The sequence below is a fragment of the Xenopus tropicalis genome, chromosome 3, assembly GCF_000004195.4.
Source record: "Xenopus tropicalis strain Nigerian chromosome 3, UCB_Xtro_10.0, whole genome shotgun sequence".
Lineage (NCBI taxonomy): Eukaryota > Metazoa > Chordata > Amphibia > Anura > Pipidae > Xenopus > Xenopus tropicalis.
The window spans coordinates 26,579,050-26,596,139 of NC_030679.2; the positions used below are offsets into that span (position 1 = coordinate 26,579,050).

The 17,090-nt window shown below is 40.2% G+C and overlaps 1 protein-coding gene across 1 annotated transcript; it reads left to right on the plus strand.

Moving 5' to 3' along the window:
* The first annotated feature begins 531 nt into the window (after positions 1–531).
* Positions 532–13,583, plus strand: hsd17b1 (hydroxysteroid (17-beta) dehydrogenase 1). Its single transcript, XM_002935908.5, has 6 exons — positions 532–1,097; positions 6,044–6,205; positions 6,601–6,780; positions 10,697–10,790; positions 10,893–11,076; positions 13,302–13,583. Exons 1-6 carry the CDS (start codon positions 1,001–1,003, stop codon positions 13,470–13,472), a joined length of 888 nt encoding a protein of 295 aa, XP_002935954.1. The 5' UTR covers positions 532–1,000; the 3' UTR covers positions 13,473–13,583.
* Positions 13,584–17,090: the final 3,507 nt, after the last annotated feature.

Sequence of the window (17,090 nt, forward strand, 5' to 3'; positions counted from 1 at the left end):
TATGCTCTGGGCCCCTCAAAAATATATATATATATTTTTTTTGCTGGGGGTGCCAAGCCCTCATTAGATAAATTGCTCCTATACAGGGGCCAATAAGCAGGCAACATGGTCTGTAGGAACATCTGTATGTAGGAACTTTGGTATATAGTGTTGGGCCAACACTACCAAGGGCACTCAGCGTTACTACTGTCTTGTAAAGTTTAAGCAAATTTGAAGTTCGAAGAATTCAAAATGTCGGCTGTATAATGCATTGGTCTCCAACCTTTTTTGCATTATGGACCAGTTTCAAGCAAGACAATTTTTCCGAGGACCAGGGGAGGTGGGTATAGACCTGAGCTTGTTTCCCTGCAACTAGATGCCCCCAGCCCCTCTGCTCTTCTTACTCCCACCTAAGTGGTGACATCCCCTGACTCTTAATATGGAGCTTTAAGTACTTTGGTCCTTTTTGCGACCAGTAGAAAGCTTCCTGGGCTTCGCAAAGCTGTTGTCATGGAGTTGGGATCACAGGTAATTGGCACTACAGGTGGCCCAGTTTAGCACAGACCCAGCCCAGTGGTTGGGGACCCCTGGTATAATGCATTGCCACCAACTGGCTAGTTATTAATGAATTGTAATGGTTCCTGGCACTATATATTTACATGTAACCACAAACCCAATGGATCAGGACCATAAGTCTTATAGTGGCTTCCATTGTGGGCATGTCCTTTTATTGGTTATTTCTTTGAGAAAGCTGCTGTATTGTGTCAGAACATCTGGAGACAAATTGTGATACTTTTATAGTTGCAGTGCCCTTTGGGAGAGCTGTTATACAGAGAGGGAAGCTGAGAGATACACGGAGGAGGAAACATCTGATACCCTTGAGCTACAAACCATAGACCAAACATAAGAGATACGGGCCCGGGAGGGTTGCGAGACTAAGGATATTATCCCCAACACATTCTCTGGATTCCCACACACACAACATTGCTTCATTGCTTGGAGGCTCCCATAAGCAGCACGGATGGAGAAGAGAGTGGTCCTTATAACTGGATGTTCTTCCGGAATTGGGTTGGGCCTGGCAGTACGTCTGGCCTCTGACTCCTACCAAAGGTTTAAAGGTAAAATATAATCATATATATTCCCTCTGCAGCCTTCTAATGAGCTACTGAACTAAAATTATAACACCGAGGCTTGTTTAATGAGTGTTCCTTGGTTATCTGTCACGCAAAACCACTAGCCACTGAGTTCTGAAGGGTGCAGAGCAGTAATGGGTCTGTGCGCAAGCGACAGCTTAGTAAATATCTCTGTATCTCAATGCAATGGAGTGTATCAGCTGCCATGTTCATAGAGCTAAGCACTGGCTTACACTGCTCAGAGAAAGGGCAGCTGATCTGTATCTTACCTTTTGGTAAAAGAGACAATTAATACAAAATTAATTAATACAAAATGTTAATGAAGGGTTGTCCAGCTGGAGACAGAGACTGCACGTTAGTAAAGGGGAACTCCACCCAAACACAACTTCAGCTTTCTGAAAATAAACATAATTTCAAGCAACTTTGCCCCCTGCTGATCTGGCTGACTACGGCGAGACTCAAATAAAATGTAACAGTAGTCGCCTGCCCTCAGCCTGCCCTCAGCCTGCCTTCAGCCTGCATCCTCCCAATCCCACAATTCCCTGCACACGTGATGGCAATAAGGAAAGGAACATCACAGTGCAATGCATTGTGGGTTATGTGGTTCCTGCCTGCTGTCTGTAAGCTGTGGAGAAGTTGTTACAATTTGTTTTAGTCCCTCCTCCCCTGCCACAATTTCAAATGATGCAGAAAAAGATCTGTTTTGTAACTGGATTTCAGCATATAAAATAGTATTTATTCATACTTTTTGAAGGAACAGATTACAGTGATAGGTATATTAGGGGTTTCTGTGTTATGTGGGGCTCTTTAACAAATTGTGGTATTGAAGCCAAAGTTCCCCTTTAATATTATTAGCTGGGGAGCTTTCCCAGTTTATTAATAAGTACACGTGGTCTCTAGCTCCTGTTTTGTATGCAATTTGGGACATCGCTATATGTCTAGCAGAAAGCAGGAACCATGGTACTACAATTATTGACTAAGGGGGTTGTGCAACTGGAAACCGATTTTATGCTCCAGCCAGTGGGCCAGATGTGACCTTCCATAGTATTTAGCCCTCTTTCTGTCCATTGACTCCACAGACTGCTGTGTAAGACATCGTCCTTTTAAAGGGGATCCAAACTCAAAAAATAAATTGATGTAAACTTAGGGTTTTCTGCTTTTTTTCAGTTTACATTTTTTTTTCAGAAGAGATATTTGAATTTTTAGACTTCTAATAGCAGGCTCAGCAACCCAAGGGTTAACTGAATACAGCAAGTGAATAGACAGGGTTACTGGAACTCTTGTAATAAAAGGCACTCATTTTGCCCAGGAGCAGTAACCCATAGCAACCAATAAGATGTTTACTTTTAAACAGGTGACCACAGGTGCTACCTGCTGATTGGTTGCTATGGGTTACTGCTCCTGGGCAAACTTAGTTCCCTTAATTTCATATCCCCCTTGGCCTTCAAAAGGAGCCACTGAGCCATGCCGGCTATTAGAATTCTCAAGAAATAGGATTCCGTTCATAAAAGAATAAAGGTGACAGTGTAATAAAAATGTATTGTTGTCTCCATCCTGGTGGGTTCAAGTTCCTATTACTCACCAAAACCCAGGACAATAATATATATATATATAGTATATAATACTTGGCCTTACAATGGAATGAGATGCCACATAATTTGTTTACATAACCACCAGCAAATGACACAGCACTTAATGATATTATAGCAAAGGAAACAGGAAACTTAAGGGCTCTGGCACACGGGGGAGATTAGTTGCCCACGATTAACTCCCTGTTCGCGGGCGACTAATCTCCCCGAATTGCCTACCCCTGCCATCCCACCGGCGAACATGTAAGTCGCCGGCGGGATGGCAGACGCGGCGCGATTTCGCGCAAATCGCCGAAAAAGACTCGCGAGTCTTTTTCGGCGATTCCCTGAAATTGCCCCACCGTGTCTGCCATCCCGCCGGCGACTTACATGTTCGCCGGTGGGATGGCAGGGGTAGGCAATTCGGGGAGATTAGTCGCCCGCGAACAGGGAGTTAATCGTGGGCAACTAATCTCCCCCGTGTGCCAGAGCTCTAAATCTATAGGATATCACTGTACCTATAAAGCTTATCTGTGCCTAAAAATGATCTACCTTGCAAGGAGCAAACATGGAGTAGCTTCATTTTTGCATGATTAACACGCAAAGAATATATGCAGTTTTAGTTTAGTTCATTAAACAATATAACATTTATCCCCATATGTAATAAAAGGCACATTTTAGCCCAGTAGGAGCAACCCAGAGCAGAAGGGCAACTTGTACTTGTAACCATAAATCAAAACAGCAACATAAAGGCCCAATTATAGACCATAATCTTAGAGAGGCAGTGTACCCCCTTGTTTACCATGAGTGCAATGAGTAAGGTTGTGAACATATTTTCTGCCTGTTGTTTTGATAACAAAAACCCATATTATATTATGAAGGGGGTTATGTAATAAAAGGTAATAAGTTTGCTCAGGAGCAGTAACCCATAGCAGCCAATCAGCAAGTAGAATTTACTGGTCATCTGTTAAAAAGCAAGCATCTTATTGGTTGCTATGGGTTACTGCTCCTGGGCAAACTTAATGCCTTTTATTACATATGGGGGTTAGTTTCTGTATCTGCACACATTGCATACTTTGGCAGGGATATTCTTCATGCACAACCAGAACACCATTGTGTGCTCAGTAGGTACATGGTTTGGTTTGACTTAAAAAGTTCTCTATGCAAGGCAAGCCATTTGTTACGTACCAACCACATCTAATGCATAAACATGAGTAGGAGATGAAAAGTATTTTGTTCCTCACGAGGCAACTTTGGAAAGCTAAAGCGATGCATATGTTCTCCCATGGGGCGATATACTATTATTACAAGTGGGACTGCATTTGGAGATTAGTCGCCACAACAAAAGATATTTATTACAGGTGACCGATTGCCCTAAGGAAGACTGTAGGGGTCATTTATGATCACTGGTCAAACCCGTGGCAACCAATCAAATTCTTGCATTCATTGTTCTACCTGCAGCTGGCTGAAAAAAGCCAGTCACTGATTGGTTGCTATGGGTTACTGTCCATGGGCAAATTTGCCCAGTGTTGATAAATGAGCCCCAGTGTGGATTAAAGGAATTACCTCTGAGAAAATTATTCAATCGGAACATGTCAGGCCTGATGTCACCTTTGCCGGTGGCGATTGGGAGGAACGCAAGGTTCACAGCAACTCCATTACTTTGCAGCATAGGACTGTTCCTTGCACCCCACATTAGCCCACATGACTAGGAGTGACTTTCACATGTATGTACATATGAAGTATGTAAGTGCAATATATTATTATACTTTTAATGGTAATAAAAACAACTTTTACTATGGGTGCTGCCCCTGCCGCCTATATTGCTTTTATAGAAGAGGAATCCTGTTGTACTGCATTTTAATTTCATAGGCTTCCCCCAAGCTGGGGGTCTGTGAGTAGGAATTTCTACTTGCTACCTGCAAAACAGAAAGATCTCCCTGCTGGGTTGTTTGGAAGCACTGCAGCTCTTTCCTCTGGTAACTATAAGGGCAATGACACATGGAGCTACTTGTTGCGGTTACAAAACGGACAATGCTGATAATTGTCTCTATGTGTGTTTTAGCAGAGACAATTCTCAGTATTGTCTATGGCAGGGTGTTTTCTGGCGATTTGTAGTCACAACAAGTAGCACCGTGTGTCATAGCCCTAAGGTACCAACCCTTTTATCTAGCTGTGTGCTCATCTCCCTGACAATAAATCCCTCTGGGCGCAACCACTGAGGGTCTATAACATCTTGCGCTTGGTCATTGTTTTCTGTGTTTGTTTTCAGCCTATGGTGCCAATAATTTGTACCAATATTGTGCGACCCAGTGGGGGAACTGAGAGTAAGATCAGCAAGAAAAAAAAGTATTAAGGACTTTCCCTTTAGAAACTGTTTTTATTTTTAGTTTTGAAGCAAAGCGCTGATATTTTGCTTCAGTGCCCTCAAATGTGTACTTTGTGCGACGTCTTATTTAATGGCATCATCCCCCTTGTATCATGGTTCTACTGATTTCCCCCACAGATGAGATATGTTATTTATTGGAATCTAGTTTACCTTTAAGATAATGTTTAGTATGTTACAGAATGGCCTATTAGCAACATAGCAACTTTTCAGTTGTTATAGTTTATGATTTATTTGCCCTCCTCTTCTGCCTCTTTCCAGCTTTCAAACTGACCCTGGCAGCCAAAATACTATTGCTCTATGAGGCTACAATTATTACTTTTTATTGCTCATCTTTTTATTTAGACCCTCTACTATTTATATTACAGTCTTCTTTACACAAAAATACACAAACCCAAAACAGGGTAAATAATGTGTTGTAAAGTAATTATTCTTTAAAGTATGTGTAATGGAACGATAGTGTAGTGTACCAATCACTGGTGGAGACCCGGGTGTAAAAACCCCGAGCCTATCTCAAGCATATTCAATCCCAAAACGATCAAAGAAGTTCTTGTATATAATAAGTTCAACTCAAATACAAAAAGCTCACCAGAGGACCAAACCACACCCCCACCAATCTAATCTCTATTTTAGATTGGTGGGGGTGTGGTTTGGTCCTGCCCATCATCGTTGTTTCACTATTTAAATCCTGTTATGACCTTTCCTATGATTAAGTGCGCATGCGCACAAAACGCGTCAGGCACTTTGATATTAAATGGAAGAATAAAGATTGTTTATTAGCAGACTCCTTGTCTGGATGTGCTTGAAGTTCCTTCTACTGTTTGTGATTTTAGTCTTCTTTTCAAGCTGCTTCCTGGTTGCTATAGTAAACTGGACAACCGAACAAAAGGCGGCCGATTGCAAACTGTCTGCATCATGTTAAAAGTTAAGTTAAAGGTGAACTGCCCCTTTAATATGTCTATTTTTCATTCCCCTAGTGTATGCCACCATGCGGGACCTATCTAAGAAGGAGAACTTAATGGAGTGCGTCAGAGACTGTCACGCCGACACCTTTGAAATCCTCCAGATGGATGTGACAGACCAGCAGTCAGTCGTTTCCACCACTGAGAAGATAAAAGAGCAACGAGTGGATATTCTAGGTGGGTGTAGGACAACTTCCATTGACTTCTGCATGAACTCGCGAGCTTTTGGATGCTGACAGTTTTTTTAGCGAGGGAAGTTGGTTGCGCTTAATAAATATTGAACATTCAAGTTTCGGAAACCACAATTTAAATGTGGAAGTTTTTTGAATGACAAAAAAAGATCTCAAAAATGGCATCTATATAGGTCAGTGGGACGTGTATGTTCAACATTCAAACTATTTTATCACTTTATTATTTTTATTATGAAATTTTTTTAAAAATGCTATTTTTTAGAAATGAATGTATTGATGTGATTTTCATTCAGTTGTGTTTTTACAGTATTCCTTGCACATACATGCCATTTCCCTATCTCTAGCTACATGTAAATGCCTTATTCTCCCCCCCCCCCACAGTATGCAACGCTGGTGTCGGCTTGATGGGGCCTCTCGAGTGTCACTCCTATGAGTCCATGAAGAAAATATTTGATGTTAACCTATTTGGCACCATCAGCACCATTCAGGCTTTTCTTCCTGGGATGAAACAGCGGAAGTCTGGCAGAATCATCATTTCCAGCAGCGTTGGTGGCCTGCAAGGTACAAAGCGTACGGAGTCATTTTGCATTTAGCAGGCAGTGCAGGCAGAAAGGGAACAACATTTCATGGCAGAAATATATAGGAATATATAGGTAATAATAATAATTAGCATCATAATAAAAGGTAAAAGCACTGAAAGCTTTGGCAAGGCATACATTTATATATATACAGGTATAGGACCCATTATCCAGAATGCACGGGACCAAGGGTATTCCGGATAAGGGTTTTTTCCTTAATTTGGATCTCCATACGTTATGTCTATTAAAAAATCAATAAAACATTAATTAAACCCAATAGGATTGTTTTGCATCCAATAAGGATTATTTATATCTTAGTTGGGATCAGGTACAAGACACTGTTTTATTATTACAGAGAAAAGGGAATCATTAAACCATTAAATAAACCCAATAGGGCTGTTCTGCCCCAATAAGGGGTAATTATATCTTAGTTGGGATCAAGTACAGGTACTGTTTTATTATTACAGAGAAAAGAGAATAATTTAACCATTAAATAAACCCAATAGGGCTGTTCTGCCCCCAATAAGGGGTAATTATATCTTAGTTGGGATCAAGTACAGGTACTGTTTTATTATTACAGAGAAAAGGGAATCATTTAACCATTAAATAAACCCAATAGGGCTGTTCTGCCCCCAATAAGGGGTAATTATATCTTAGTTGGGATCAAGTACAGGTACTGTTTTATTATTACAGAGAAAAGGGAATCATTTAACCATTAAATAAACCCAATAGGGCTGTTCTGCCCCAATAAGGGGTAATTATATCTTAGTTGGGATCAAGTACAGGTACTGTTTTATTATTACAGAGAAAAGGGAATCATTTAACCATTAAATAAACCCAATAGGGCTGTTCTGCCCCCAATAAGGGGTAATTATATCTTAGTTGGGATCAAGTACAGGTACTGTTTTATTATTACAGAGAAAAGGGAATCATTTAACCATGAAATAAACCCAATAGGGCTGTTCTGCCCCCAATAAGGGGTAATTATATCTTAGTTGGGATCAGGTACAAGACACTGTTTTATTACTACAAAGAAAAAATAAATCAGTTTTAAAATTTGGAAATAATTGATTACAATGGAGTCTATGGGAGACAGGCTTTCCGTAATTCTGAGCTTTCTGGATAATGGGTTTCCGGATAAGGGGTCCCATACCTGTATATATTATTAACCTATTTTAATATTATTGTCCTTTCTGCTTTTATTTCATCTACTATTCTCTTCCTTATTTCCCTTTCTCAGTAAGCTGCACCCACTGCATTTCCTCTTGTTTCTTTTTATTAAATAATTTCTTCCACTCGTAACATTTCTTGCCAATTTCCCCTCATTACCCCCTTATTCAATTTTTTCTGTCATTTTTTAAAAAAAATCTCCATTATTTCTCTCTTTTTTCCTATTTGCTCACCTATTCTCCACTCTTTTTATTGGTAAAAAATGAAAAAACAGTGTACAAGTCTATTAAAGGCTTTTGGGTTGATTAAGTAGGAAGGGGGATATAAGTAACCAGTGTCGGACTGGCCCCCAGGATACCAGGAAAACTCCCTGTGGGCCCAGGTGTCAGTGGGCCCTATTGTTTCTATCTATTTAGCCTATATCATAGTCATTCCCTGTTTCTGTATGGGAACAAGGAAGCTTGATAGATAGATAGAATAAAGTATAGTATGTAGAGAAAACACTGTAACAAGCCCTAAAAATAGGGTTGCCATCTGGCTGGTAAAACACAAGCCAGGGTCGGGCCGGTAAATTTGTAACAACTTTTCCTCCACCCCCGTCCCACCTTCTATCCCCTCTCCCAGCTCCATTTATAACCCACTTTGCTCCCTATTTGCCTTTGAATGTGGCCCACCGACATCATGTCCCGTCCCCACTTATGTCATAGACCTGTCCCGTTATGGACCTGCCCCCCACCCTGGCCAATAAGAACATTGACAGGTGACAGCCCTACCTAAAAAATGTTAGTAAGATGGATATAATTATGAATAAAAGAAGAAAGCAATAAATGAGAAAGAACCAATATGTACCCAGAATACCTTTGTTCTGTCTCCATTTTTACATAATAGAGTGTGTGCCCCAAGGACCAATCATGTCTAAGTTTAAGGCAATAATTAGAACCTATCACAATTTGTAGACCAACAGTAAGAGCAGCAGGCCACTTCACATTCCCTCATATCTTATAGATACAATGTAGGGATAATAGGTCATAGAAGAGATCACATGGACCAAAAAAATTTGGATGTAAATTCATTATATAGATATAATATACAGTTTGGTCATTTCACTATGGGACCAAACTGTAAATTATATCCTTATAAATGGTGCTTAGTGATGTCATCAGTTATAATTGGAGCTTAGTGATGTAATTTTTGTCAAATGACTCACTAAAACTTGTTTATTTTAATAAAGTACCACCTGTTGTAAAATATGAGGATAGTAGCAGTCACCCATGACCTGTATAAAAGCCATCAGCCTCATGCTTTTATATGGTGATGGAACTCTGTGACTTTATTCACTGTATATTCTTCCAGGGCATGACCAAGGGGTTGCAACAGTTAAATGTCATTTAATATAAGAGTAGAATTTATACTAGCAACTTCTGCTCTAAACCTTTTGCAGCTGTTTGGCACTGCCAAGGGGACGACGTTTGGGCCCAGTTCTGCCAGTTTGTTTATGGGCTATTAGGAAGGCCATAACATTAGTCTGGGGGTGGGCCTCACCCTATGGCAGTGCTGCATATTAGACATTGTACTAATGTGGGAAGGGCATCAACTTTTTAGATTTAAAATTTTGGAATTATTTTCAAAGGCTTTATTTTTTGCATATCAGTAGCTATATATATATATACAGGTATCGGACCCCTTTTTTGGAAACCCATTATCCAGAAAGTTCAGAATTACAGAAAGGCCATCTCCCATAGACTCCATTTTTATAAATTCTTTTTTCTCTGTAATAATAAAACAGTACCTGTACTTGATCCCAACTAAGATATAATTACCCCTTATTGGGGCAGAACAATCCTATTGGGTTTATTTAATGGTTAAATGATTCCCTTTTCTCTGTAATAATAAAACAGTACCTGTACTTGATCCCAACTAAGATATAATTACCCCTTATTGGGGGCAGAACAGCCCTATTGGGTTTATTTAATGGTTAAATGATTCCCTTTTCTCTGTAATAATAAAACAGTACCTGTACTTGATCCCAACTAAGATATAATTACCCCTTATTGGGGCAGAACAGCCCTATTGGGTTTATTTAATGGTTAAATGATTCCCTTTTCTCTGTAATAATAAAACAGTACCTGTACTTGATCCCAACTAAAATATAATTACCCCTTATTGGGGGCAGAACAGTCCTATTGGGTTTATTTAATGGTTAAATGATTCCCTTTTCTCTGTAATAATAAAACAGTACCTGTACTTGATCCCAACTAAGATATAATTACCCCTTATTGGGGGCAAAACAGCCCTATTGGGTTTATTTAATGGTTAAATGATTCCCTTTTCTCTGTAATAATAAAACAGTACCTGTACTTGATCCCAACTAAGATATAATTATTCCTTATGTGATGCAAAACAATCCTATTGGGTTTAATTAATGTTTAAATAATTTTTTAGTAGACTTAAGGTAGGAGATCTGAATTACGGAAAGACCCCTTATCCGGAAAACCCCAGGTCCCGTGCATTCTGGATAATGTGTCCCATGCCTGTACTGTGCTTGTTCACAAACTCATCCAGGCCCCTCTTATAGGCATTAACAGAATCTGCCTTCACAAAATCACTAGGAAGGGCATTTCCAGGGCCAGATTTGAAAATAGGGCGCCCTGAGGCCCCCACCCACCCATAACCAACAAGTTAAGAATCAGCGGAGTCTGTATGGGTATCTTACTGTTTTCTATTAACAGGTATCCCTTTCAATGATATCTACTGTGCAAGCAAATTTGCAGTGGAAGGGTTGTGCGAAAGCCTTGCTATTGTGCTACAGCATTTCAACATTCAGTGAGTATAAGGGTGTATGAACACCTTCACTAAATACTTACTTACTGTATTTGTAATGGGTTTAGCGTCAATGTGATCCTGATGTTGCATCTCCCCATTAAGTGTGAGCCTCATTGAGTGCGGCCCCGTGAGCACCAACTTCATGAACAACCTGCATGGCGTGGATGCAAATGACAGTCGCCTACAGGCAGGGGACAGCGACACGCGCTCACTATATGCCCAGTACCTGCAGCACTGCCACTCACTCTTCCAGGACGTGGCCCAGGACACAGAAGAGATTCTGCAGGTCCAACCGTCTCATGATTCTTCCTTCTCTAAATCCTCCTTGTTTCACTATATCTCTCACTACTTTGGCTTGTTTTCACTCTATATACTCTGTGTATATTACTCTCTAACCCACTACTAGAATCCATGTCTCACACTTGTGCTTATACTGCCCCTTCAGCATCATGAGAGTTATTGCAAGGCAGGGTATTCACAAACAAACACATATGAAGCATAAAATGCGCTAAATATCGTATTAGTCTGTGCGAATATTAACACCTACTTGGGGCAGGCGATACTTAAAGAACATTGCGGTTTGTGAGCTTTTGGCAACACAATATGGACTTTGCAGTGGGATTTATTCAAGTCTGTGTTGGGCCTAGAGTGACGCAGCCGCCAGTTTGCAGGGAAATGGTCATTTTCAGAACAGTAGTTTCCAGAAAGTAATGGTTACATGCTTTAAATCATGCGCTAATATAGCAAGCGGCGAATTATATCACGTATATATATATATATATATATATATATATAAATATATAACGCACACGGTGGGAAATAACGCAAGAAAAACGCTCATCGTGAGTTAAATAACACAATGAACATCCCGTCTTAATTATGACGCCTGTCCTTTTAGTGAATCGTGCATTAAGTCGCAAAAAATAATAAGCAATAAAATTTTTACCGCATGCTACAAATAGCGCTCGTTTTATCGACCTTTAGTGAATCGGCCCCTATGTGTTTTAACTGCATCTTTCATCTGAGTAGCGTATATTTCTCCCACAATATACTGGTATTAGAAAGAGAAGGTTGAGCCCAGACTGGGATTCAAAATAGGCCCTGGCATTTCAAGTACACAGAGGCCCAAACAGCCCAATAAATAGTGACTGTCTAAGGCATATATGTCAAACACAAGGCCCGGGGGGCCAAATCCGGCCCACCTGGCTGTTTTATGTGGCCCTTGGTGAGTGTGTCTGACCATCCAGCCTGATCAATTTCCATTTTCCTCACATAGTAACTAAGACTAAGGGGCATATTTATCATGCTGTGTAAAAAGTGGAGTGAAGCATTACCGATGATGTTGCCCAAGGCATCCAATCAGTAATCAGATTTCAACAGTAGCAAAGCATCTATTGGCTGCTGAGCAACATCACCGGTAATGTCTTACTCCACTTTTTACACATTGTGATAAATATACCCCTTAGTATCTTACTAAGTATATTAATAAAAATTTGGCCCACAGCTTAGCAAATGTTTTAGATTTCGGCCCCTTTATGTGGTTGAGTTGACACCGCTGCCCTATGGCATCTTACAGCAGCCCCTCTGGCATTTGCCAGAACCCACAGATTGCCATTTTATTTCTCCCCTAATGCTGCTCAGTGATGCCCTGGGGACAGAAGATGGCTGAACGTGGCTTCAATAGTTGTTTCTCTCCCTATTTGGTCCCAGCCCTTAGCAGATAACAAATTATTTATTTACATAAAAGAGGGGGTCTTCGTCAGGCCTTTTTTGTATGCCCCTGACGAAGACCCCCCTCTTTTGGTGGGGGTCGAAACGTGTTAGTATTTGAAAAATATATTATTTATTTACATCAGTGATCCCCAACCTGTGGCTCAGGGGCAACATGACAAAGCAGGGAGTTATTTTTGAATTCCTGACTTGGTGGCAAGTTTTGGTTGAATAAAAACAAGATTTACTACCAAATAAAGCCTCCTGTAAGCTGATAGTGTGCACAGAGGCTGCCTAATAGCCAATCTTAGCCCTTATTTGGCTCCTCCATGAACTTTTATGGTGCTTGTGTTGCTCCCCAAGTCTTTTTACATTTAACTGTGGCTCACGAGTAAGAAAGGTTGGGGACCCCAGCTTTACATGAAAAAGCAAACACATTTTGACCCCCACCAAATAAGGCAGTCCTTTTTTGTATGCCCCTGACAAAGACCCCCCTCTTTTGGTGGGGGTCGAAAATCATTAGGTTTTTCATGTGAATAAATAATACATTTTTCAAATGCTATTTTGAAGTGCCCTGCTTTTCTCTTATTTTCTACAGAACCTGTAGATTATTATATTGAATAGAGTAGAATAAAGTATCTAAATTTGCAGTTTAGTCTCCACCTTCAGTCTCACCTGTCAAGGCTTCCAGAAATATTTGAGAAAGCAAACAGGCTCCCCAAAACTCGCACTAACCAGCATTCAGCAAAGGCCAGCGAGCATTTCCAGCAAAGCCCCCATTAACTGTATGTTTTTTTTCAGGTGTTCCTAGAAGCCATCGAGGCTCCCACCCCGTCTCTCAGATACTTTACCACCCAGTTTTTCATGCCACTGATAAAGCTGAAGCTCTCCTGTACTGGCGGTTCCGAGTACGTGCGTGCCATGCACAAGTTTGTGTTCTCTGGGACAAAGCAAAAGGAGCATGAGAAGTAAAGTGTCAGCACTCCCACCAACTCCTCAAAAATATTGTCGTACAATATAAGAGTGATCAAAACCTTCTCACCCCAATAAACTATACCTGATGGTAGATGCAGATGGATTTTATACTGAAAAAGCACTAATGTGGCTATTTACTAAAAGTCGCACCTGGTCTACTAACCCATAGCAACCAATCAGCAAGTAGCATTTACCATAAGCAAACAACTGATTGGTTGCTATGGGTTACTAGATCTGGTGGAAACTGCGCCCGTTATTACATTGCCCCTTATATTTTAGACAAAAACAACCTGGTTAATGCAGTTGTACACAATCTCAGTGAATGGCTGAATGCAATGTACAGCTATGGGACCTGTTATCCAGAAACCCGTTAGCCAGAAACAAGGCCATCTCCCATAGACTCCATTTTAATCATATAGTTTCCTTTCTCTCTGTAATAATAATAAAACAGAACCTTGTACTTGATCCCAACTAATATAAAATTACCCCTTATTGGGGGCAGAACAGCCCTATTGGGTTTATTTCATGGTTAAATGATTCCCTTTTCTCTGTAATAATAAAACAGTACCTGTACTTGATCCCAACTAAGATATAATTACCCCTTATTGGGGGCAGAACAGCCCTATTGGGTTTATTTAATGGTTAAATGATTCCCTTTTCTCTGTAATAATAAAACAGTACCTTGTACTTGATCCCAACTAAGATATAATTAATCCTTATTGGAGGCAAAACTATGCTATTGGGTTTATTTAATATTTAAATGATTTTTTAATCAGCCTTAAGGTATAATAATCCAAATTACAGAAAGATCCCTTATGCAAAGAGCTCAAGGTCCCTGGCATTCTGCATAACAAATCCCATACCTGTACTTTATATCTTTGGTTACATAATCCTGAATGCGAGGCCATGGGGATAATGGGTATTATGTATTTAAATGTGGTTAATAAATAAAATCTATTGTACCCTATAGTGGTGTAAGTAGAAGTTGCTGGGCCCCCTTTCCAAAACCAGATTAGGGCCCCATGAACTATGGGAACAAGAAATGTTGTCACAAACATAAACTAAAACTGCATATCAGTCAGTGTCCCACTGGGTGGGCCAGGTTATGTGCTGTATGTTTGGGGTGGGTGTGGGCTGTCGCCTAAGGTCTTGTAAACTGGTAATCTGGCCTGGTATAAAACTAAACCAACTAACTAATTATCTTTAAAGCTTTTTAACAACCCTGCCCTTAATTATAGTTGCCATTCCTACCCAAAATGGGAAGGGTCTACGGACACAATAAAGGGCAAACATTGCAGTATAGTGTAAGGCCATCCAGCTAGGGAAAAATATAGAGTATTTTTTAAACAACCTTAATACCAAAGGAACCTGCTAAGAAAGGAAGAACAAGGTTAGAAACAAACCATAAAAGGCTCTTGGTTTAGTTACAGAGAATTGATAGAGCACTTCTCAGAAACCCCCATAAATATATATATATATCCACGCCAATAAAAATACTATTACATAGCAAAACCTAAACACTGTAGGCTTGGCTTTTTCTCTGAAGAAGCTCCATTGTAAAACTTCATTGGTTTCACCTTCTTGGTTTCAATTGGAACGTGACAGCTTGAATCAAACCTGAACCTCTGATATTGTAAGTTTTTCAGTCTGAAAATATGTATTAGTGATAGTGGCGATAGCTGGAATCTGAAAAAAGATACAGATCTCAGTCTCCTTTGACTGTTTGGCCATGGAAGGAAAGATCACTTGGTGGAACTATAGGGGAAAGAGCTGGGATTGCAGCAGTTTCCCCACCATAAGCCCTGCTGGGGGGACTCTAATAATGTTGCACCATTGCTTTGGGGTGCTCAGTGTGCTGCTAACTGCTTTATTGCAGGGTAACCAGATCACTTGAAAATTCAGGGACACGTCTAATAAATACATGTTGGATTAAAATGCAATCAGTTTAGCCCTGGTAGCTGGATTTTTTAGACGTGTTCCTTAATTTTCAAGTGATCTGATAACTCTACTTTATTGGTAAGGAGAGTGGGGATGGTGTAAGAGGGAAGAAATTAGCGACCAGGTTGTACTACTAATCGCACTGAAAAAACTTTAAAACCTAAAGTGAAAGCACAAAATAGTCCAAAACTGACTTGTAGTTAAACACAAAACAAGTGTGGAATTGGGTTGGAAATGAAAGGGTTAATCTGGAAGCCCTGTTGGAATTCCCTTGCTAAGTAACAATGGTCTGTGAATGTCGCCCTATAAGGACGGAGCGTGAATCTGCTTCTGCCTATGAGACCTGCTTTGCTGGGTAGAACTTTAGCCCCCTGCTGATCAATGGCCGCCCTGCAAAAAAAAAAAAAAAAAAGACAAAATTCACAAAATATAGGAAAACTACAAATTTATTGAATTGTTCTCAACAAATGAACATCAGACAGGCAGTGTAAAAACACTTCTCCTTGGGAAGCTCACCGTCTATTCACAGAGAAATACAAAACAAAAGGCAGAGGAACAAGCACAGGGGCACAATACTGTAGTGCACGGCCGTGGGATCCTGCTCAACCCCCCCAGCACATTTTGCAGGATTCTGATGAAGCCAAAACCCAATCCAAATGATGGCAACAAGCCTTTTGAGGGATTTTGCTGCATTTTCTATACACAAATATACACCTCTGGAGTCTATAAAAGTGAACCATCCCTCAAAAATATTTTTCACTTAAAAAATACAGTTCTCTTTATACAGTAAAAAAAAACGATTTGAAATGTTCTCTTGTACCATAAACGTTGGACCTGTGAGCAGAATTCCTGTTCTAAATACTGTGACTGTAAATACCAAATCATGTACATTTCTATATTACAAATAACCATTATCAGAGGAAAGTGCAGCTGTCGGGCCATGGCCAACAGTTTCCAAAATTACAGTAAGTGCCAAAACGAATAAACAACCCCCTCCCCCCAAACAAACCTTTAATTCAGTCGATCCAACATTAGCTCAGACAGGCAATGGCTGATTCTCACCAAATACCCCCCCCCCCGCCCGAGGGCTCTGCACTAAAAACCGGAAGTGTTATTGATGGCACCGAGCCCACTTCAGTCATTTCTTCAGAAGAGATATTCAATAAAGTCATTAGAAAAGCTAATTCCTCAGCATTTTACACTGAAAAAAAGTTATTATTCCATTAATAAAATAGGAATGAAATATACATCATTCTCAGAGTACTAATCACCTGTAATGGTCCCAAATATCATCAGAAAACCAGCAGGATTAATGGTGTATAGTAGTTTATAAAGGGGATGGGCACTCAGGAACTTATACAAAATATATTTTTTATCAATTTGTTCAATGGGTTTTAACGTTGTGTTTAAAACTGAAGGCAGTATTCTCAGTATTCTCTGGTCTCTGCACTGACTCCTGGACCTTGAAGTCAGTTTTCCTCTAGGTCTTGCAGAACTATTCCCTCACACCTCTTTTGGGCATAACAATAGGGGCAGCATGCACAGGGACTGCTGGGAAAGCAGAGAAGCACTCCCCACTGCCATTGGTCAGCATGCTGAGATTCTAATTGGCTCACTAAAACCTGCTCTGTGGGTGCGAGTTATCTTTCCTGAACCTTATGATTAAAAAAAAAAAAC

Coding starts and splice junctions, on each gene's coding strand:
- hsd17b1 (XM_002935908.5), top strand. CDS start 1,001: ATGGAGAAGAGAGTGGTCCTTATAACTGGATGTTCTTCCGGAATTGGG. Junction 6,206..6,600: donor GCAACGAGTGGATATTCTAG/GTGGGTGTAGGA, acceptor CCCCCCCCACAG/TATGCAACGCTGGTGTCGGC. Junction 6,781..10,696: donor CAGCGTTGGTGGCCTGCAAG/GTACAAAGCGTA, acceptor TTCTATTAACAG/GTATCCCTTTCAATGATATC.